This window comes from Daktulosphaira vitifoliae, unplaced genomic scaffold (assembly GCF_025091365.1).
Source record: "Daktulosphaira vitifoliae isolate Bord-2020 unplaced genomic scaffold, ASM2509136v1 Scaffold_5, whole genome shotgun sequence".
NCBI lineage: Eukaryota > Metazoa > Arthropoda > Insecta > Hemiptera > Phylloxeridae > Daktulosphaira > Daktulosphaira vitifoliae.
In genome coordinates, this window is record NW_026099576.1 from 6,129,468 (window position 1) to 6,153,048 (window position 23,581).

Here is a 23,581-nt window from a genome sequence, read left to right on the forward strand (position 1 = left end):
AATGTAGTTAAGAACTACGAGTTCTGAAGAAAACTAGTCGGTATCAGGGTGAAGTGAGGTAAATCATATAATTGTTAATTCATTAATTCTCAGAGAATTACTTCAGCAGGCATTACTTTAAATAGTATTGCAGTTTTCAATGGTCTAAAAATAAAAATATTGCATAACGTTCACGCAGTTCTTTACCATTTGAATGACTCGAAATAAAACAATAAAACTAAGAAATTGTTGCAAAAATGTCATTATAGTTGAATACGGTTAATTACGCAATATTTTCGTAAAAAACGTTTTTAACGACTTTTTATTTAATTTACTGACAAAAATAACAATGATATTTTACTCAACCACACAAATTTAAATTACTCATTTCTAATGAATGTTAATTTTATTTTTAATTGTTTATATATGAAATATTTATGTTTCGCCATATATAACGTTTGTTTTTTAACAGCGAGTATTTTATAATGTTTCAATTGTAATAAGTAAACTTTAGTAGTAAAATCATTTTTCTCGAGTATTAAAAAAAAGTAAATAGAAGGAGAAAACCAGGTTTTAGACCTGGAGCATGAGTGGTCCTTGATTTTGTTCGCATAATTATTTATACAAAGTAGTTAGTACAAAATTAATAATTTGTAAAGAGTGCAAAAATACTTTTAAAATTTGTACAAGAACAGCATATTACGTCAGAGAAAGTAAATGTTCATCCTGCCAGTTAGTAATTATTACATTTAAAAAATGGTTTATGAGATTTTTATGATAATAAAAATCTGATGATTTTATGCTTTGATCGAGTGTAATTAATATTTTTGTAATAATAAAAACTAAAGTACAAGTTCTTAATAATCACGAAATGAATTGTTTGACCTATAATATTGACCCTCGTGTGATGTATGGGGGTCAATATAAACCTAAAAATATACACCTACAAATAAACGGTATGTAAAAATATATACATTTATTGAATACCTATTAATAAAAGTCATAAATATATGTATAGAACCAACAGACAATATTTACTCAGTTAATTATTTTCTTGGCTATTTTGTGTTTTAGTAAATTTATTTATTTTACAATAATTATTTCTACGATATTTTTTACAGTCGGAGGTCGAAACAAGATTAGTACTTTTTTAACATTGTTTTATTTATTTTATAAATGCTTATTAATAAACACTTGTAAATTTTATGTTGAAAATTTGATTAAGCTTTACTTATTTATTTAATTAATTATTTAATTAAACTTATTTAATTAAACTGGTACTTTAATTAATTGGCTATTATTTTTTGTATAATGAGTATAAGTGCAAATTCGTTCTGATAGTCGTTATTATTCTCAGAACGATTTTTGTATTATTGAACGTTGAAATTTAATAGATTAAAATGACTCTTCAAATATTGAGCTCATGTAGCATTCGTTAAATTTAAATGAAAGTACTTAAAGAGATTTTCAGAAACGCATTCGGTAACTATAAGGCGTGCAACTGTATTATCGTGTATTTTCTTTTTATGTAATCTCGTTTGTATGACCTAAAAATGTATAATACAGCTATATGAAAATCATATTGACAATATGTACATAAAAAATATATAGGAAATAATGATGTGACTGATAAAACGAACGATAACAATGTCGCTCTACATTTGAATGCACTTCCTTTTAAAATATAAATATAAATAGCCGTCCACGGCTATTAAGTTACTCGACATCCTTGATGGAGACAAAAGCGGCACTTGACAATTAAAAAAACTAATAAACACAGCGGAATCGTTGAAATACTTTGAATTGTGATCTATATAATAAATTAATATTGGTTATTGTTTACCTATAAGCGAACAATATATTGTCCTCGGTGCGGAGGTCGAGACTAATATGGAAGGGAAAAACTGGGATTTTTAGATTAATAGTACAAAAAAAAAAAAAACCACCGGACTTGTGGTACATTGCGCATTTGATATTAAATTATCTGATAAAAGTATTAAAGTCGGTCGTTTTGACTGCTATTCATTAAAATCACACCAGATTACAAGTATATTATGCTTCATAGAGGTCCAGAAAAACTATGAGTGTACCCAAGTTTGCCTTTCACCGACGAATCTATGGCCTTGTGTGACAATGAACCGTAGACAGTTGCTGTTCCTGCAGCTGCCACTTGCCATAGGGAAAGGGGATACACGCCCGTTGACTGTAATACTGTTGGCCTCAGGCATTTTGCACAAACTTTAAATGAAAACACACAATCCACATTAAAATACATTGTAACTGCAACACTCACGAACGAGTTTCGTTGAAATCCTAAAATCATTTCCATTCTTTAGCCGTACAAATAAAGTAAATTGAATAACATTCGCCGATGCAGATGAATCTGTTAATCGTACGCAAAATCCACGAAACGCATTTGATTGATTGTTGATTCAGTTACCTTTTAAGAAAACCTCATTTTAACTGTATTGCCTCATTAAGAAACTACGCTATTTTTTCACATCGTAATCGATTTAGTTCATAAACATATAAAATAGATTTTGATATTAAAAATAATATTATAATAAGAAAATGCGTGCAATACGTTCAAAGTGACAATAATTCATTTAATAGAAATTTTGAAATATTTGTTTGAAAAGTATTATTTTATTAAATTATGTTTTTAAGTTTTATCGAATTTTTGTTACGTGTAATGGAATTTTATAATATTTTCATATGTCTATGAAAATTCTTATATTTATTTTTTTTAAGTTATTATTACTTAGTTGCTAATAAAGCTGATGATAAAGCTTTGCCTTTACATTGTTAATTGTTGAACGATTTAACTCGTAGAAATTTGAACTACAACAAATGTCTACGACTAGTACAAAATGTTATTTCAAACTGTCGGTATTCACCAATTTAATTTAATTAAAAAATATATATATTTCTATTTAACGGTTGACAAAAAAAACTGTGTATATTTTAATTTTAAATCTTGAACACTATTGTAAATATACATTCAAATTAACTCAAAACCGATGAAATCATGTAACAGCATTCCTCCTTATTCATTACTTTTTTTATTATTTTGCGTTAACAGATTACTATAAATGCAATAAATTATTTAAGTGAGGTTGAAGAAAACGGTAAACAGCATTCTCTTACTTTAATAAAAAGTAGACGTCTCTTTTAGATCAACTCTGTAAAATCTAATAACTGTATGAGATCAAAGATGATACTTTTTCATTAAATTCTTAATTCTCTCAACAGTTTTTTCTCCTTTAACCACTAGTTTTATTTTTAATAAATGGCTGTATAATATCATATTTTTTACTGTTAAGAATATTTATTTAACAGTCTTTTAAGTTTCAAATTAAGTAAGTTCATATTCTTTTGGTCAAAAACTATTTTAGTTACTTGTGTGTTTCAATACAATAAATTACCATTTAAATACATCAGCTTCCTCAAAAAATTCCTAAAGCATTTAATGAAAACAATGATGAAAAAATACTTCCATCTATTTTTTCTGGTTTAGAATTATTTACAAAATATTTATTTAATCAATCTTACTGTTATATTTTCAACAAAAGAGTCACTCGTGTAGTATGATCTGAATATGTGAATAAATAACAGTGTAGAGATCATTAATCAAAACAAGGCAAAGTTTGACAAAAGACATTCTAAAAGATAGAACTTATGTCCATGGACTACTATCATCTAGTGTAGTTACACACAGTTTCGCCTAAACGCATCGAGTAACATAGTTTATACAAACAACGACCTACCTTGTTAGGCGATTTTTAAGGTTGTTTAACCAAATTTTAGTTTTAGTACACATAATATACTCGACAATGTAGACAATGTTTTCTAACTTACATTTATTTTCAATGAGTGAAAACTGATATGATGGGCGAAAATATCGTTAAATTATGGCCCTATTTTGTCTGCTAAATGTTTTTGAGTAAATACACTCTTTATCTAAATTTGAATTAAGTGGATTATTATAATTATTATAAAGTTTAACTACCTATTTAGTTATTTTTCATCGGCTGTTACAACATTTTGTGTTACACCTTTGCTCTCGGCGTAAACGTTATCAGGAAGATCGACCGAATCGTTTTTGAAATCTCTACATTATTTCAAGATGAAATACCTACGCAAATTGTTATCTTAGATCATTAATAAAATAATTTAACGGGAATTATAGTTAACGTGCATGCAAAACAGTTACATTCACTATTTAGATTAGATGTAATACATACATCACAACTTCTCAATATATTAATTACTTTATGTACATTACGATATCAACTAGTACGTTGGACATGGTAATCATTTACCTTCACATTAACATTGTGAAAGATCATTTGATATGATTTCATAATAAAGAGTACATTAACTCTTATGCAAAATAGAAGTTTATGGAGAATATGTGTTATATTAATAAGTATCTGGACGTACCACATAAAATTCTAAATACCGTTATTGTTAACATAAAACGAGTATTATGCGGAAAAAATGACGGAAACCCAGTTCTCGTTTATTATCAATCATTTTTAAAAAACTTTGTTAAATGATTAATAAAACTTTTTTTTTTTTTCAATTAATTAGTCTTAACGACAAAATAAATATTGAAAGCTCCTTTTGAAAATACTAAAATTATAAAAAACTGATTATGGGCCCTAGTACTACAAATCAATTATTTAGTAATATTGACAAAATGGTTTAGATTAAATATATTAAGATTCCCATAACACATTTAGTAATAAACTCATAGTTGACTCTCATCATTTACAAATTACGTAAATAAATATATACACATTTCTCTTGAACTATTAACTGTGTAATACTTTTTAAGTTCACCCCTTATGCCTCGTAAGGGTGTCAACTTTGTTTTTTTAAATGGCAACACATATTTTGAATTTAATAAAATATTTGAGTTTTTAATGTAATAGTAAATGGCATTTGAATTTTTAATAGAACTTTATTAGTTTATAAGATATAAACATTTAAAGTTTCAAATTATTGAGTCAATATACATGTATAATACACGAGGGATTACAAATACAAGTAGCTAATTGGTTTTTTATTATATCGGTATTCGCAGGTACACAGCATTTCTTATCAATGATAGTACGACAAATTGTTGTGAAATAAATACACTAACTGGCAATACAGAAAGTATAACTATTGATAGGCAAAATTGACAGCAGATACTTAAAATGTATTACATAGTTAATAGCTCAAGAAAAATGTGTAACTAAAGATAACCAAAAATAAAAATGTTTAAATTATATTTATTCTGTAAGTAATTGAGTGGATTATGATAAAATATTCACTTTTTATATGTATTATTAAAACGTCGTTGTTAGTGCAAGTTGGATCCGCGACTGAGCCAATGATTAAGGAGATCAGTTTTCATAGTTAAATTTCTATTATTTGTTTTGTAATAGCGATATTAAAAATATTTTATAATATAAATGACAACGATTGACAACTTTTTATTAGTTTTTCATATTATGAAAATAATGTTTATTATTAATGTGTTCCAGATCTTTGAGTGAATGATTTAAACTTAGACGGTGTAATGTACAGCGTAGTGGCCCACCAAAATTATGGCCGAGAGCGGCGGGAACGACAACAAGCCCAACAACATGGACATCAATCGCAACAACATCACCACAATCAGCAGAGTGGTGCACCAAGTGGAGGAAGTGGAGCAGGGCCAAGTTCAGCTAAGCAAACCTCATCACAGCAGCATCCAGACGGGCGGAGGAGATCGCAAAGGCATCGGAACTTATCAATTACAGTGCGGTTCCTTAATTATCTCAAGCGAAGATTTAATCGCACTCCAGGTAAGCAATAGGCGTAGTTTTTTCCTGAGTAAAAGTAATCATTACGAAAATATCTAACTACGTTCAGGTAAGACACCACTCATCGAGTGTAAAATTTAAAATAGTAATTACAATTTGAATTATAACCTCTGAACCTTGAAGTCGAGTCAATAGATCATAGCAAGTTATATGTATGGGGTTGCTTAAACAACAAACTCAAGGAGACTTTAAATGCAAAAAGTTTTAGTGTTGTAAACAAGGCGGGTAATATTTTTCCTCTCAAAATTCACGTTTTATGAACAGTCGATCAAGTTTTTCATTTAACGACTTTTATTTTAATACAAATATAATACCTTATTTTAAATAATGAATTATTTAATATGAATATTTTAATTCCCAAGAAAATGTTTACATATATTTTTTTAAAGAACTTTGCATAAACAGTTAATAAAATAATACTAGACATTTTAACTGTTGGACGTTAAGTTTTGGTTACAGCCAAACAACTTATTCGAGGAATAGTAAAAAATTTAGGATAATGACATAACTGAAAACTGAGTCTTTAAATTAATAGCCAAAAAATCTACTAAGAAAATTTACGAGTGTCCTTGTTGATTGACCTAGTCGGTTATCTTATACTCTTAGTTATGACTAATAAAAATCTAATTGGATCAAATTGTAGAATACGGTTACAAATCGGTCCAAATTTTAAAAAATCCTGGATGTTTTAGAGTATTATTATTATTTTTACAAGGCCTTTAATTAAATTTTAAATACTACATTCATTAAATATTACATTGGTATTTATAATGTTAATGATGATTCTTTTATTTTTTAACATTTAATTACAATAAAAAAATTTCTACTTAAAAATATATCAACACTAGCGTATTCAGATTTTTTTCAGAGGAGAGGAGGGTTAAAAAAATATAATAAATTTATATTTTTTTAAATTTTGAGTGATTTATATTGTACATGATTATAGATTGTACTTATATTAAAAATATCAGATATGTTAAAAAAGTCACTGATATAATGTCAGTGCTTTGACTAAATAGTCTGAATTTTCAACACCACTTTTTTTAATTATTCCATAAATTACGCTTTAATTAAAATTATCTTGTATCGAAAATAATAATAAATCTGTCTATAAAACCGATTATCTTGTTTGTGAATTGTACGAATTGTGTAATTCTTTTTTTTTTTTTATTAGACTGATAATTCTTATTTTAAAGTAAATATACGAGTACACTTGTTTAAATAACAATAAATAATATGGGAAATTAAACGTTTTTTAAATTTTCTGACGATAGTGTGCTATATATAACTAATATGTCATGTTATCTTATACTCTTAGTTATGACTAATAAAAATGTAATTGGATCTAAATGTAGAATACGGTATAAATTTTAATAAATTATGTTATATTTTGTCAATGGTTCCCAAGTAAAACACAATTTAAATTTATCGTATAAAAAAATTAAGTCGCCCAATGAAACAACCATTATGTTTAATGTTTTTCATATAATATTTAGGCATGTGTCAAAATGTATAAACACAAATTTAATTACAAGGACTAAACGTTATAATTCTAGTTTTGGCAATTCATTTGACCTCTTTAAATGTTGTAATCATTGAAAACTTTGTAAAATGTAACAAGAATTACATTGATAAAATCGTGAGCTATATAAATATGACATCTGAATTAATTGTCACTGAATATTTAATCAGCTTAATTATATTATTTTTATTAGTTTAAATAAGCAAATTAAAATTTTCTCTAAATAATCATCTTAATTGAGCAAAATATTGGAAATTAAATTTATTAATTGCAATGTGGTGATTAGATTTTTGAAACGGAGTCATTGAATAAATTATAACCCATTTTTACTCACAATTATTTACGTTATTTCTTTTGATTACAGTAAAAGTTTAGATATTAGTGATTCAATTACCTAGTGTAGTTATAATTATGTAAATAAAGCACAGTAACATAGTGTTACAGGAACATAGACTCCTGATACATAAACAAGGTACCATGATAATACAAACAATTTATTGTTGTTAAATTTACTATATCTTTATTGTTAGAACTGCCATTATTATTATTAGTCGAATTAACCTTATGTATCTTTTCAGAAACAGGAGAAAAAAATATAGTACCCTGGTACACGGACGAAATTATATAATAGTATTAACAAACTATATTGTTAATGGTACCAAAACGTTTTATCAATTATATCTTAAATGGTTAATATAGTGACGACAGACTGTAATAGTGTAGAGAATACTTTTCCATGCTTATAAGCCCCTGTTCTGTTAAAATATATATTATAGTTAAAATATCACTTTCTTTCTTATATCAATTTAATAGGATGATAAATTGTATGACAAAACTATTTTTTTAACTGAAATTTTGTGAAATTGGCTGAATAATAGTCGTTTTAATTAATAATTTTTTATTAACTCTTATGATAGTTTGGTGTATATATATATTTTTTTAATGGCTGAACAAAGTTATTACAGTAATAATAAAAAAGTTAGTAAAATTGACTAACTTTTTAAGATACATTTTATGTATTTTATATGTTAAGACGGAACACTTTTTTTCTTAAAAAATGCTAGGGAAAAGGAACAAAATTTGAAATTTTATATTTGACGTAAGAATTATAACAGTAAAAATTTCTCATGTAGTCATCAACTGAAATACCAAAACGTTAAGAGTGAATAAAAAACTGTATTGAGACATAATTTAATAAAAACACGCTACACTTATTTGTAAGTCAGTAAACATTAAAATGTCACTAAAAACATTTTTTTATTAAATTTTAGGAATTTTCTTGATTTCATTTACGCAGTGTCTACACAAGATCTCTAAATAAAAACACAATTTCCTAAAAATGTTTGATGCGTTTGATAAGTTACAACTACACTAGTCGCTCCTTGTCGGCGGACACTAACTGGTTTGAATTAACAATTAAACATGATAATCGCTTATAACCATGTTAGATCTTTTATTAAATAATATTGTTACCCTACAGAAAACAAAAAAGAACTCTTAAAAACAAAAATTGTATCTCTAATTTGTATTTAATATTTAGGTAACATTTTTGACGGGCCGTTTACCTGTTTTGGCCGATTGATGCGAGTATGGTACCCTGGTACCATTGCACTATATAAACTCAAACCGTGTACAACGTGTTAGGTGTATGGTTTTTTACGTCAAGGTCATAAGGTTTTCGTGTAATATACTGTGTTGAGTAGTAGAAGTTATCTAGTTGGTTTTCCGGTTAATAATCGACGTAATGAATTATTCGCATATCTCATACGCTATCTAGCGGTGCGAAAATCATTGCTGTTATATTGCATTTGCAGGTTATAATTGAACTCTGAAGTGGTGCCATTTAATGGTAATAAGGTTACTGCTATCTTTGCGCGATTACACTTTGAAATGTTTTGGCAATAACCATTCTAATTCAAGTCGTTTAAGAATTTATTGTTATTGCTTTGTGAAGGTTGGCTATTTAAGTGATTTATTTTATATCTCATAATAGCCAATAATTTGAAATTTATCAATACGTTTATCTCGACAACGCACAAATTTAAGAACGGCCTCCAGTGGTACGACACTATTTTTTATAAAACAGTTCATCACAGGGGTTAGCTATAGAGTGTGAATTATGTAAATATATTACACCGATACAAACGGCGTAGGACGTTTACCGTAATGTGTACATAATAGACGTATTAGTAATATTAATAACATACTTTTACGCAATGTTTTCTCAGTTCAGTCAATTTCAGACCACGCCGATCATAATCTTTTTTAAAATTATACGGTATTTCTCATTCACGTAACTGAGGGACAAGTTAAAACAATAAATCACCACGTGTATTTTGAAAAAAAAATAATAGTAATGATTTTAAATCGGTCATCGATACGGCAAATGGTTAATAGAAAAAAAAGAAAAAGAGGCTATGGTCGGGTTGGGTTTATAGATAAGGACACAATACGAGAGTCTGGGTCATCTGAATTCTAGAGATCGTTTGATATAAAACTGATCTACCCACAATTTTCAAAGGACTATTTTTTAAAAGAAAATGACAAATCGGTCCAAATTTTAAAAAATCCTGGATGTTTTAGAGTATTATTATTATTTTTACAAGGCCTTAAATTCAATTTTATACACTACATTCATTAAATATTACATTGGTATTTATAATGTTAATGATGATTCTTTTATTTTTTTAACATTTAAATACAATAAAAAAATTTCTACTTAAAAATATATCAACACTAGAGTATTCAGATTTTTTTTCAGAGAGGAGGGTAAAAATATAATTAATTAATATTTTTTTAAATTTTGAGTGATTTATATTGTACATGATTATAGATTGTACTTATATTAAAAATGTCAGATATGTTAAAAAAGTCAACNCTTATATTAAAAATATCAGATATGTTAAAAAAGTCACTGATATAATGTCAGTGCTTTGACTAATTAGTCTGAATATTCAACACCACTTTTTTTAATTATTCCATAAATTACGCTTTAATTAAAATTATCTTGTATCGACAAAAATAATAAATCTGTCTATAAAACCGATTATCTTGTTTGTGAATTGTACGAATTGTGTAATTCTTTTTTTTTTTTATTAGACTTTGATAATTCTTATTTTAAAGTAAATATACGAGTACACTTGCTTAAATAACAATAAATAATATGGGAAATTAAACGTTTTTTAAATTTTCTGACGATAGTGTGCTATATATAATTAATATGTCATTTTAAAAATACTTTTGTTTTTCGTAATAAGTTTTGAATAATGAACTTCTTATTTAACTTATTTAAAAAGTTTATAATAAAACATAATAAAAATATATAACGAACTATACTTTTTTAGTTTAAAGTAAATATAAATAGAACAAAAAAAGTCTTGATTTATCCAGTAATGTAAAAAGGACTGCACAAACTAACGCAAAATATTGATTTTTAATTCATTCGACTCTATAGATACATGTATACGTATAATTTTGTTTTTTAAACATGCAGCTGTTGATGTTTCTAGTGTTACATTTTCCCGACAATACAATGCATTTCGATGGAACACAATAGTTTTGCACAGCTTTTGTTATAATAGATGTCGCTAGATGGCGGTGGTCCCACCACCTGAAATTTTATGATGAATTGTGCAGTACGTTTTTTTTTTATCACCAAATTACCGACTAAACTACGCTAACGTGTCATATGAGTATTTTTATCAGCACGCTAAACGTACTGGATAGTCTGTTATAGATTGTCGTAATTTATGTAAAGAATATGAGGCGCACATGTTACTCTATTTCTACTTTGGGTTGGCTGGCTGATAATACTTCATTAGCAATAACGCAACACTTCTAACTTCGTGCCTTAAACTAATGAGTAAGGAAAATTTACGAGCCTTGGTGACGCTTGGCTTTTGCAGTCCATGAACTGTTAACTAATTTTTGGGGGGGTATAGGTCGTCCCCTTGAAGGATTTGCCTACTTTGCAAATCTTTCGGGTGATAGCGATCTGCCCCGATATTTACAAAGGCGGAATAATATCCAAATAGTTGAATTAAATAAAACGTTTATGAATATATGTATTTAATTTTACGTCCTAATTTTGAGTTAATAATATTATAAAACTGATGGTGTGAACAAGTTGATCTGCATAATATGTTTTCAATATTAATTCTATGATTTAGTCGGTTGACATAAAACACCAGCAGAGAGCGCCAATGATATAATTTTTTTAAAAACTATAGTAAGTGATTATAGATATTATTTTATTAAAATATTATGATATTAATGTCTATTATTAATGATTATTTTCATACAGCATTGTATTTCTTCTAATAAGTAAAAAGTTGTATATTAATTGATCGATAAACAATTCATATACAACTATATAATTTTAGGTTAATTAAGAAACTTTATGATGATAATTAAACTATAAAATACACTACTTTATTTATACTGTTATAATATACGAAAAAGTTCTTACAACAAATACAAAGTTTAAATTTTTTGATATATTATTTGTTCGTAATAAATTCATAACAGATCGTTTAGCGACATCTAGATATTTATTAAGTTTATACTATTATAGTGTTCCATTAAAACAGAGGGCGTTGTTGTTTTCTTCGCGTTTTTCAATGAATTGCTTACTTAATGACATATAATGTATTAAGCACAAATTACATGTCATTAATAATATAAACTACTTATTAATAATATCCATGAAATAAATAATTGTCAAATCTCTATAGTTATGCTATTTGGTAAACAAATTTAATCTTGCAGTTATTTATTTAAAATAAATTTTAAGTACTTTATAAACAATGTTTAATAAAGAAAAACATCCATAATAAAACATTAAATTTAAAAATAAATGAAATACAAAATATCTTCAACTAAAAATATATATTTTACTTAAATTCTAAAATTAAAAAAATAAAATAAAATAATCTACACACAATAAAAAAACTTGAAAAACTTTGTATAATACAATTAAACGAGTTTTTATATTAAATAATAGAAACATAATAATAATAATAGTTTCATATTTTATAACACAGCATCTAATTGTTAACTTTTAATTATATAATAGATTGCAAAAGTTATCGATTTATTAATAATTTATCCGTATCAGCAAATAATGATTTTTTTTTTGATATTTAATTTGACAAGTCTTTCTTACATTTTTATACATTGGCTTTAATAACTTAAAATAGATTTTAGTATATTATTGAAAATTTAAAATGATTTCTTTCGTTAAAAATATATAAAAGATCATATGTTAATGACGAAAAATACTTAGTTAAACAATGCAAACTTTATCTGAGGAAATTGAGGGTAAATTTATATACAACAAATCAATTTTAATTAAATATTACTAATGGCAATGATAATGTAAAATATATTGATCATTGAAATTTCAGTCCAGAATAACTAACTTTAAACGACTGTGTATATATTTATTTCTAGTTCAATTTTTAGAGAGCAGGTTCATAGAAATAAAAATACTTTAGAAATCGTGGATCTTTTAAATATTTATTGAATCATAAGTTCATATAATTTGAATTTTCTTAAGTAAATTCACACCAAAGCATTTTATAATTCTAACAATGGCTTTTAAATTACTACTAGAGACATAAATTAAATATATTTTTTTTCATTTAGTATTTTATATTGGAAATGTTATTAATACTATGTATGTATGCAACTAACACAAAAATACAAAATTGTGATAATTGTGGTACTAATGAAACTACCGGCAAACATATTACAAATTAAATTTTATATAAAGTTAAACAAATTAATAAATAAAACAAATCAATTACTCTGTATGAATTTAATCTACATAATAAAAACTGATCATTTGTGACTAAAATTATTTAAAATTAAGATTATACTGAAAATTTAAAACTAAAAAATATTAAACTAATGTAACTAAAGTCATAAAAACCACCAAAAAGTCGAGGATACATATTTCGGGATTAATGTTACAATTATCGATGCTGATCACATACTGATAACCCGACCGAAAACACCTGTGTGACGTTATCACTAAATAATATTATCACATTTTGCCATTTAACAAGTTTATTAATTAATTAAATTTTTCTTATTTTTAAACATTTCTTGCCTTTTATTAGATTCTTTGTAATTATTTATGTTTTTAATTAATTTTATGATTTTAATCGAGTGACTGTGTGTCAATAAATGTGCAGCCACAAGAGATATATTAACTTTTTGATTTTAAATGTTTCTCGAGTGTTCTTTAAACCTGACCCCTATATTTCTTTTTGTTTGTCCTACGTAACATTTATTACGACTTTCGCATTGTATTTTATAAATTCCTGATTTCTCCTTTCTTCCACTTTAACTTTAGGATTACCTAATAAATCTCTTAAGTTATTACTTTTAGATGTTACTAAAGTAACACCAAAATTCTTAAAAATTCTAGCTAGTCCATTTGAAAATGTTCAAATAATATAAAATCGGTGATCTAATTACTTTTATTCCCCAACACTATTAAGTGTACTAGCTACCCTTCTTTCTTTATTCCACTTAAGTTTTCGGACTAAATTTGAAATTACGTTTTCGTTATACCCATTAAATTTAGCTATTTCTCTTATTATAGTTCTTTATCAAAATTTATTTTATTCATTGGAAAATTAACCAATCTGTGAACCATACTATTAAAAGCTGCCATTTTGTGTTGTTCGAATTATTCCGAATGTGTGTGTATTTCCGATAAATTTCAACATTTAGTTCTTCCTACTCTTTTAATTATTAAATCAAGAAAAATTTAATTTTCCCTCTATATTTCTTTTTGTACGTGAATTTAATTGATAACTAAAAAAAATTGTAATGTTATATGAAGTACTCCGTATTAAATCTTTGTTTATTTTTGCAAAAATATCATCTACACACCAAACCAAATTTTCGGAATATCTCCATAGACATTTTAAAATTTATTTCGAACCTGCTCATGAAAAATTTTACTAAAAATAGCGATTTCCAATTGCTGTGCCCTCAATTTGATCATAAAATTTATTTTGAAACTGTAAAACATTTTGACCCATGTATAACTTTGTTAAATTAATAAGCTCATTTTATCCTGTTTTTTGTTTTGTTCATTTAGTCAGTCTTAAAGAAAACTACTTGTAATATTTATTGGAATTTTCGGAAATAATGCTACTACGACAAAAGATATTAACCTGTCATTATTTTCGATAACACAACTAGAAAATTTTTGAACTAAGTCAATATTATTTTTAACTGAAAACTATCGAATTTTTAAATAGATCAAATCTGTTAATTTTAATTCAACATAAATGTTATATTTCACAATCATTAGGTAGAATATTGAATATAAAAATTTTATTTATGCTCCGTAGACGGCAATAAATCATTTAAATAAATACCCATTTCATATTTATTATTATAAATAATACATATTTTAATGTCAGTGAATTGAAGGTATACCAAAGTAGAAGTTTAACTTTCTCGTTTATTTCAGTGCTGTACTTTACAATACCCTTTGAATAATTCAATTTATAAATTCACAAAAGGTATAACAAAGATACGAAATCGTAATTGATGTATAAAATAAGAACTAAAAATGTGGTGTAAGTTAGACAAATACAGAATGTCTCGTTGCTTGAAGTGCTTGAGGATATATCCATGTTGTTTACAGTTGAGTTCTGACGTTTCGGACTCATTGCAGAGTCCATCTTCAGAGTGATGGACTTCACAAAGACAATCCATGAAAGTTTTAACACATTCATAACAGAATGTCTCATCATGTTTTGAACCAGCGATATTTTTGTGTTTTTTTTTTTAATTTTTAGAGTTTTGGACTACGTTAAAAACATATTTTTATAATTTGTCCCTAATAAGAAAAGAATGAATTTTTAAAATTTTTAAATCTTTAGCTCTTTTCTTGCTAAACATTTTGATGGGTCGTTAACAACTGCAAGGTAATAATGTATTGATGAGTTACAAACATTTTAATATATAAATTGGGTATGTAGCGCAGGCAGAGGGCACACACACACAAGAGTGAGCTGTACTCACCTGAACTACATACCCATTGAATGTATTAAAATATTTTTAACTCGATTAGTTATTTTTATTAATTTTTTATTAGAGACAAATTATAAAAATATGTTTTTAACGTAGACCAAAACTGTAAAAATTATAGAATAAAAACCCAAGTTATTTGCTGATTCAAAAGTTATTAATGATATCACGGTTTGGCGCCCTGTACGCTTGAATAGGACTGGCCACAAGCGATAAATATAATATTATGTGTTTGTTGGTATTGTGATGTTATACAAAGTGTCGGGGAATTCTTGTTTGACGGTTAAATAGAAACTCGTTTTTGCTGGTTGCTGTCTTTTGGTAAATCCGAACACTGACCGTGTTTAACACATGATTAATTAAATTCCTCCAACTCATTGTGTTCCCAGGTAGGTCCCCATAGAAACAACTTCCACGCAACGCCGACAACTTAGGACGTTTTTGGTTTTCAGTTAGACTATTGTCTAGTGATGTCCAGTTTACATGTATTTTATTTATTTAACCCTTAACAACAATGGATGCACATACAATGAATTCTGTGAGTGATGCTAAAAATATTATCCTGATATTTCGAGTAGGTTTCCCTGGCAAATCTTTGTTTCTCCGTAGCTCATCACAAATACTTGTTCATCAGACGATATCAAAATTACCGCTCCTAAATCAAACCTAATCAATTTTTTTCCCCGTTTTGACTTCTGCTTATTTGTAATTCATAATGCCACCTACCACTACATGGTTTCCCTTGTTTTATCACGTTTAATTTTGAAAATTTATTCAGTAAGCGATTACTATGGAGGGAAAGCATATAACAGCTCAAATGTATGCCGGAAAAGTTTAGTATGGTCGTCGACATATAGTATTATAATGTCGAGGAAAATATACCGAAAGTTTCCATGGCTAATGGCATGATATGTGTCTGACCGTAAACTTTTTATAGTGACAAGTCTCATATTTTTAAAAGTCCTAACAACATACACCTGGTGCGTTGAAAACTTTTTATTATGAATTTAAATGAAACTCCTGTTATATGTTTATAAATTTATCGCTTATTTGAGTTCTCGCAACAGGGTAATCAGAGAATAAAAACAATTAATTGAGAAACTCATATACTAGACTTACTACATGAAAAATAATGATAATGAAAAATAAGTACAAATTGTAATCTCAATATAAACCTCAGATAATAGGAAATCGAATACCAGTACAATCATAGCTTGTCTAAGATGAAATCAGTTCAGATTATTATTGCTTTTTATTTTGAATGCTTAAAGCGTTTTTATTAGTTAGTTAATTAAGTTTTAAGAGATTAATAGGTTTATGTGGATAATTCAATTGATTTAAAAATAGAATTATTTAATAGTCACTGTCAATAACTTACAAAATAAAATAATTGAAATAGAAACGTAAAAGTTTGGTTTGGAAAACTAGTTTCAACTTTGAAATAAGCAAATAAGTTTTACACACGAAGTGGACTTTCATGTTAAACGAATTAGATTTTCTCATATTTTAGGAAATTATACACAGCAACTTGAAAACTTAAACCCGGTTAAACTTTAGTTCTCAATTGAAATAAGTAAACACAAAAAAAAAAAAACGAATACAATTATTTTTGAATATAACGAATGATATTTCAACAACTCTAACGAGGGATTTTTTCTATAAAAATTATTTGTAAATTTTTTCTAATGATTCGACATTATTAAAAGTTTACTGTTCCGGCTACTAAAAAAACAACTTTTTCATATCCGATCATAATCATATCGAACGGCATCCGTTTCTCGTTAAAAAGTAATTTGCTTTTGGTACGACTGTAGGCGATGAACAAGTGTCGGTTATTAATTATTCAAATCGGATTCAGGTAGTTTTGCATGGACAGGCCACCGGCAAATCATTTCAACGTATAAATTACTGCTACTATAAATAACGTCGGGTGCCGCCCATCGTTACTAATAGACCAGACATCACATTAACTGACATATTGTCCAGTGACGTTAAGCGCGTAGCTATGTGTTCATGGCAGTGATTTCTTTACACAAACGGGACCGATGAAGTGTATAATAATAATAATAATAATAATAATAATAATAATAATATTATTATCATCACAATATTTGGCGGCGGTCCCACGCGGTGAAAACTTAATCGAATGCTAACTGAAAATACACTCTCGAGACGTCGTCGCCGTCATTACTGCGAATATAACATGCGGGACGTGCACTACAAAAGTTAATAAAACTTCCGTCTGTTATTTTTCGTCGGCGTAACGTTAGATCGTGAAGTGAGCGACGGGGAGGTGAGGGACGAGGAAGGACTGCGTGACGAGATGGCATTGTGTTTCGCGAAATACGTTTTAAGGTACAAAACATAATCTTGTATTGTTATTTAACGTGTGTGTACCGACCGACGGGACAACAACAACAGCTATCGTTCGGAGCTTTCACAATGAAGAATTTTCCCTTTTCGGTTGGGTTCTGATTTTCCGTTACGTTCAGTAATAGTAATAATAAAAATGTTTAGTATGTGTTCAGTTCGGTGTCCATTTGATGTCACGGCGATACGAAGCGTTACGTTTTATGACACTTTCAAATAATTACCACTAAACACTGTGAAACGCATTTCATAATTTCCAGCGACGGTTTCGTCCGGTACCTCTCCCTCTGATCCGTGTAAATAGCAAAAAAGCATTAATACATTTGTAAATGAAGATAAATTATTTGTAAATGGTTTCATAATTTAAACAACAATTTCCAGTTCAATGACATTAAGTACACGTAGAATTTATGTGTCAGAACTTCGAAGTTTACAAAAGGGTGAAGTTATTTTACTAATCTGTATAAAAGTTCCTACACGATTGAACAAAAAACAAAGTTGCTATTTGAAATCAACGGCAAACGTTTAATTAACTGTTGCAGATGATATTGTTTGCACAACTGCAATTGTCGGTTACAAACAGTTAATTGTCTAATTTTGAAACCAAATACCATTTGTTATTGTTACGCAACTTTTATTAGATTTCTAGTCCACTCGCTCGAACGTTCTTTTTTCTATAAATAGTTTTCGCAGCGACCAGATGCTTTACATACTTCTCGTTTGCTTTTTTCGTACCCTGTTGGGTATTAATGTCAATCGTACACGAGAAGGAAACTCGGTGATCGAAAAATTTTTGTTCAGACATGTAGAAGATTTAAGTGTATAACTACCTAAAGTATAATTGAAACATTTGCTGGGAAAAGGAAAAGGATAATTGTTTCCGCTGACGTTTTCATTCTCCACCAGTCAGATTAATTAACTTGTTTTTTTTTTTTAGAATGTAAAAAATTGCTGAAATCAAAAGCTTAACAGGCACGTACAAATAACGACGCCATAGAAAATAAAATCCATCACGGTTAGTTTTTTCTTTGGGGTTTTTTTAAGCAAGTATTGTGACTTTTTTTTGTGGTATGTTCGCTAGCAAAATAATATTCTGTGCTTTTCCGATTGTCGTTATCTTCGTACAACTTTTAATAACAGCAACATCTGCTACAAAGTTTTATTCAGAACTCGTCTGCTATCCATAATTTCCTTCTCCTCGCTATTTATCTGTCCGTAAGTACCTCACTGTTACTTTTTTTTAAACAAGAAATATGCTACTGTAGCTAAGTATGCTGCTATAAAAAGGTGTTCTACGAATGGTTACGAATTTATTTCGAGATTCCACGTAGCGTTAAAAAACATGTACAAGGCGTCTTGTACTCGGAATACTTATACTCAAAGCATACAAAACGCGTTTAACTGAAATAATTATTCGATTGGTCAAAGTTACTACTAAGAGAAACATTTAAATTGGATCTTGTAAACATCAACAACGGATTTTTTTGCAATATTCAAATGAAACTAACCTTTGTTACTTTTTGCAATTATTATGAATCTTTGCGAAGTAAATACTAAAAAAATGCTATTATTTTTTACTTAAAATACGCTTAGAGTAACAAAGTTTGTAGGTAGTTCACATCACTTGCAAACCACTTAATTGATTTTAAGGATAAAAACCGCCAACCGTGCAGATTATGTTCCACTGTGGTGAGGCGGATTACTGTAAACAAAACATACTAATAATTAGTTGGTTACATTTGCCAAAAAGTATGTTTATATCGTTCTAGTGTAATTAACTCTGTTGTCGGTTACAGTAAAATGTCAAACATTTTATTTATTTTTAAACGCTCATTATGTTAAATTCACTTCTTGTCTAAAATATTTTGTTTTACTTATCATAAGTGACGTAATGGCTGTTTTTAATTTGAAGTGATTTCAAACGAAAAAAATAGGAAATTTTGAATTAAAAAAAAATTCTATATTCTCTTGCAAACATCTATTTAAACAAACGGATGCGTCTAAAATATTTTTTAAGGCTTTTTTTTTTTTTTTGTGGTGAATAAGAATAATGACAACAATAACTCGTAGTTATTTATAAAAAAGTTCTTATTGCGGAGAAACTAAATTTATCATAATTTATACAAAATATTTCAGACACTATTGCAACGCATAAAAAACAGCAGACTCGATAATACACACCATGTAAGGTATATAATATTATATTTATTTTAATTTATGTACACATTTCCCAAGATAATACTACGATTTCGGCGAAATAGAATAATACCAATACAAATAAGGCAATAAAAGGCAATCATAAAACGATTTTGTTTAAATTATTTTAATGAAAATGTATATTCATAATTAATCACAAAATCTCTCTTTCTAGTGTTGTATTGTTTAATAAACTACACACTTAAATCTGTAATACATGAAAGAATCAAATTAATTAAATTTGGCTGGCAGCTGAATGATGTATGATAATTTTAAAGTGTTTCTTCAGCCATTACCGGTTATTTTAAAGATTTTAAGAGAGTAAGTATTAAAAATAAAAATAAAATGTAATTACTAGCTTGTAAAACAACTTTTAGTATAGTTTATTAATTAACAACAATATAAAATGTGATTGCAATAATCACATACTTCGACTTTCTTATGTTTCGGCAATTATCTTTAATTGAAGTTCCAAATATAGAGAAGTTCATTGGCGACTTTCTGACGACAGTGAAATAGTTTTCTCGATTTATTTTCAAATACTAACGGAATTTAATTATTTTAACAAGTAATTTTAAGGATATTGTTTCATTGAGTTTTTTCCAATGAAACGACACACTTTAAAAGTTATTTTCTATTTCAATGAGAGTATTTTTAAATCGATGTATAGACATTTCTACGAATCTTTCTGAATGAAGAAAACCGTTCATATGATACACGTGTTACACTTAATTACATATTTAATCCAGTCTTTTTCTTTTGTCAATTTGTGTTCAATATAAAGTTTTTATCAAGAATGTCATTGAGCTATAAAAAATTTATAGTCATTAAATTAATGATAAATATTATAATAAAAATATTATTTACTCGAAAATTATTGAACTTAATAAATATTTTTGAGTGATTGCCGAGGAAATTAATTAAAGACTCATTAAACAAAATATCGAATTTTCATTACATTTAAAATGGAATTCTAAGTAGAAATAAAAAGTTTTTTTATATTATATAAGACTGTACCAATGATAACTAACTCTACAATGATGATGATGTATATTATAATAATCATTTTTATGCAAAATAAGTAATGTCTTTTTTCAATAAGTATAACAAAAAAAGTTTTTTTCCGGGTTAATCATAAAATATGTAAATATTTTACAAAATACTTTTTTGGAAACATTTTGTGTTAGAATTTCTTAACCATTTATAGAAATATTTTTAAAAGAAATAAATACAATTAAAACTAGTTTTTTTTTAATACCAATATCAAATTAAATGTATGATTATATAATGATGTTTTGTTAATATTTTAAGGAATATTAACAAAAGTAAGGGAATAATGAATTAAAAATTTATCAATCATTTTACTAAAAAAATTTTTAAACAAAAATTCCATTTAAAAAAGTAAGATCTCCTAATTTTAAATTTATTATTGAAAAATAACAAATCAAGCAACACATTTTATGTTTATAAATATTAATTATTAGTGTATGTAAATTAAATCTGAAACTTTAAATTTCATTTAAAGTAATAAATATGTCAAGAAAATTTTTTAATTTCATATATTTCTTTATTTATTAATTATTAAGATTATTTTTATTCATCTTATATATCTTAAGTAGCCTAAGTTGTGTTTGTATTATATTACATACTAAATATATAACAAAGCAAAAATTAACCATTAAAATTTTTTAGTGCAATATTTTTAGCACATCAACTAAAAAACTTCTTAAAATCGTAGATTAAGCTAGAATTAAAAAAAAAACTTAATATTGCAAGTAAATAATTTATTTCAAGGCGTAAAGTATATGCAAAAAAGGCGCATACATGTATTCTTCAATTAAAATTAAAAAGTCAATATTTTTATTAATTGTTGGAATTATTATTTATTACATAACATTATTGATTAGAAATGTGTTTTTATGACCCATTTCGTTCGCCTGTTTTGTCAGTTATGACTTTTATGAGTGTAGTCAATCGCGGTATGATTGCTGGTAAAATTGTTGAGTGGTCACCCATCCTCAAATTAGCAGTAAACAGCGCAGCTAACTTAAAGTAAAAGTCACGAATGAGGTTTTTCTATATTGCGTTTTATTTATGAATTACTCTCCATTGCAATTATAATTAAAATTAAAAAGTATACTTTATCTCTTTACAATAATTTTTTTATCAATAAATTTATCAAATATAGATCTATTATTTTGAGGTAACCATGTAATGATATTACTAAAGGTAATATTCTTATTAAGTATCAAAGGAATTACTGAAATTCGAACAAATTGTTTACAAAAACCTTTTATAAATAAATATTACATGTGTATATGAATTTTGTTAAAACTTTTAATGAATATTTTAACACTTCAAAAGTTTGATATGAAAGGGCTTTTTTATTATTCTATGGAAAAAAATGTAAAAAGTTGTATTATGCATGCGAAATATGAATGCAAAGAAATATACGTTATGAAGTAGTTAAAAATTTAAATAATGTTTCATCCCTAAAAACAAGTTAGAGAAATGTGATTATTGTAAGTCAACGTTTTGAAATAAAATTACATTTCTAAGACGTGACGGTTGTTTGATAAATACTACCTTTGAAAAAGATAAAATATGAATGAGTCGACAAATTACTTGTACTGGCGTGTATAAAACAAAGCTACATACATATGTTATTATAGAACAAAAGACAAAAAAATATTAATAAACGTACAGACGACGCAACTTGTTGATAAACAAATTAGTAGTTTGAAAGTTAAACAAAATTATAAAATTAAACTCTTGATTTCCAAACTCTGTTGTATTGAAATTTACCATATTAAGTTATACGATGGTAGAATTTATAAACAAACTCTTTTGAAAAGTTCTTAATTAAAAAATAATATCAAATAAAAACTATTATTTTATTATATGAAAAAACATTTTTCTTATCCAAGGATATTATTAAGACTTAAAAACATATTAAATCTAACAAAATTTTTTAAAAGAGATGAAATTCAATTTCAATTTTAACTATACTATTACAATGAACTATTAAGAAATCAAAAAAATTCAAATGTATATAAAACGTAGTTATTTTTAAATCATTTTTATTACATCAAAATAATTTGCATATTCATGCCGATAACGTAAAAAAATCAACTTCAATAACTATTAATAAATTGTAGAAAAAAGTTCTCAAAGATAATGTTGCTAATGGATCTTAATCTTAATGGAAAATGTAATAGGTATTGTTGATGCCCTGAACATTTTTTTTTTTTTTAAATTAGATAACTTGGCCTCCCACGCCTAATCTATTGGGTGATTTTTTTAACGCTAGCCACTTTCTCTTAAAGTAATAATTTTTTTGTGAATTTTGGTTGTTAGTTACATATGCATCAGAAGTCATTAATAGTTTAAAGTAATGACTGGCAGTGAGAAGCGGGTGCTACTATTTTTATCACTAAATATGTATTGACCTCATCTCTCCTCTCGCCTGGGTATAAAAATGTTAACAACTCCTGAAATAATGGTCTAAGAGTTGTTATCGACATTTCCTTTTTTCTTAATTAGATTATTTTATATTTTATAAGCTATTTAAATATGTATGTTTTCATTAAAAACATAAAGTTAA

General features: G+C 26.8%; 1 protein-coding gene and 1 non-coding gene across 5 annotated transcripts in view; both read left to right on the top strand.

The window, feature by feature from the left end:
* Positions 1 to 23,581, top strand: part of LOC126907402 (Kv channel-interacting protein 2-like) — a 383,598-nt gene that overhangs the window by 302,182 nt on the left and 57,835 nt on the right. For 2 of the 4 annotated variants that reach the window (XM_050688662.1, XM_050688661.1), the window contains one exon: positions 5,514 to 5,816. In XM_050688662.1, coding sequence (XP_050544619.1) covers positions 5,549 to 5,816 — 268 coding nt within the window. In that variant the 5' untranslated portion in view covers positions 5,514 to 5,548. Of the gene's footprint in view, positions 1 to 5,313; positions 5,408 to 5,513; positions 5,817 to 23,581 lie in introns of those variants that run through there. The other 2 variants (XM_050688665.1, XM_050688664.1) reach the window with 2 other exon arrangements.
* Positions 11,202 to 11,357, top strand: LOC126908737 (U12 minor spliceosomal RNA). Its single transcript, XR_007704829.1, has one exon. It is a non-coding gene; the product is annotated as a U12 minor spliceosomal RNA (small nuclear RNA).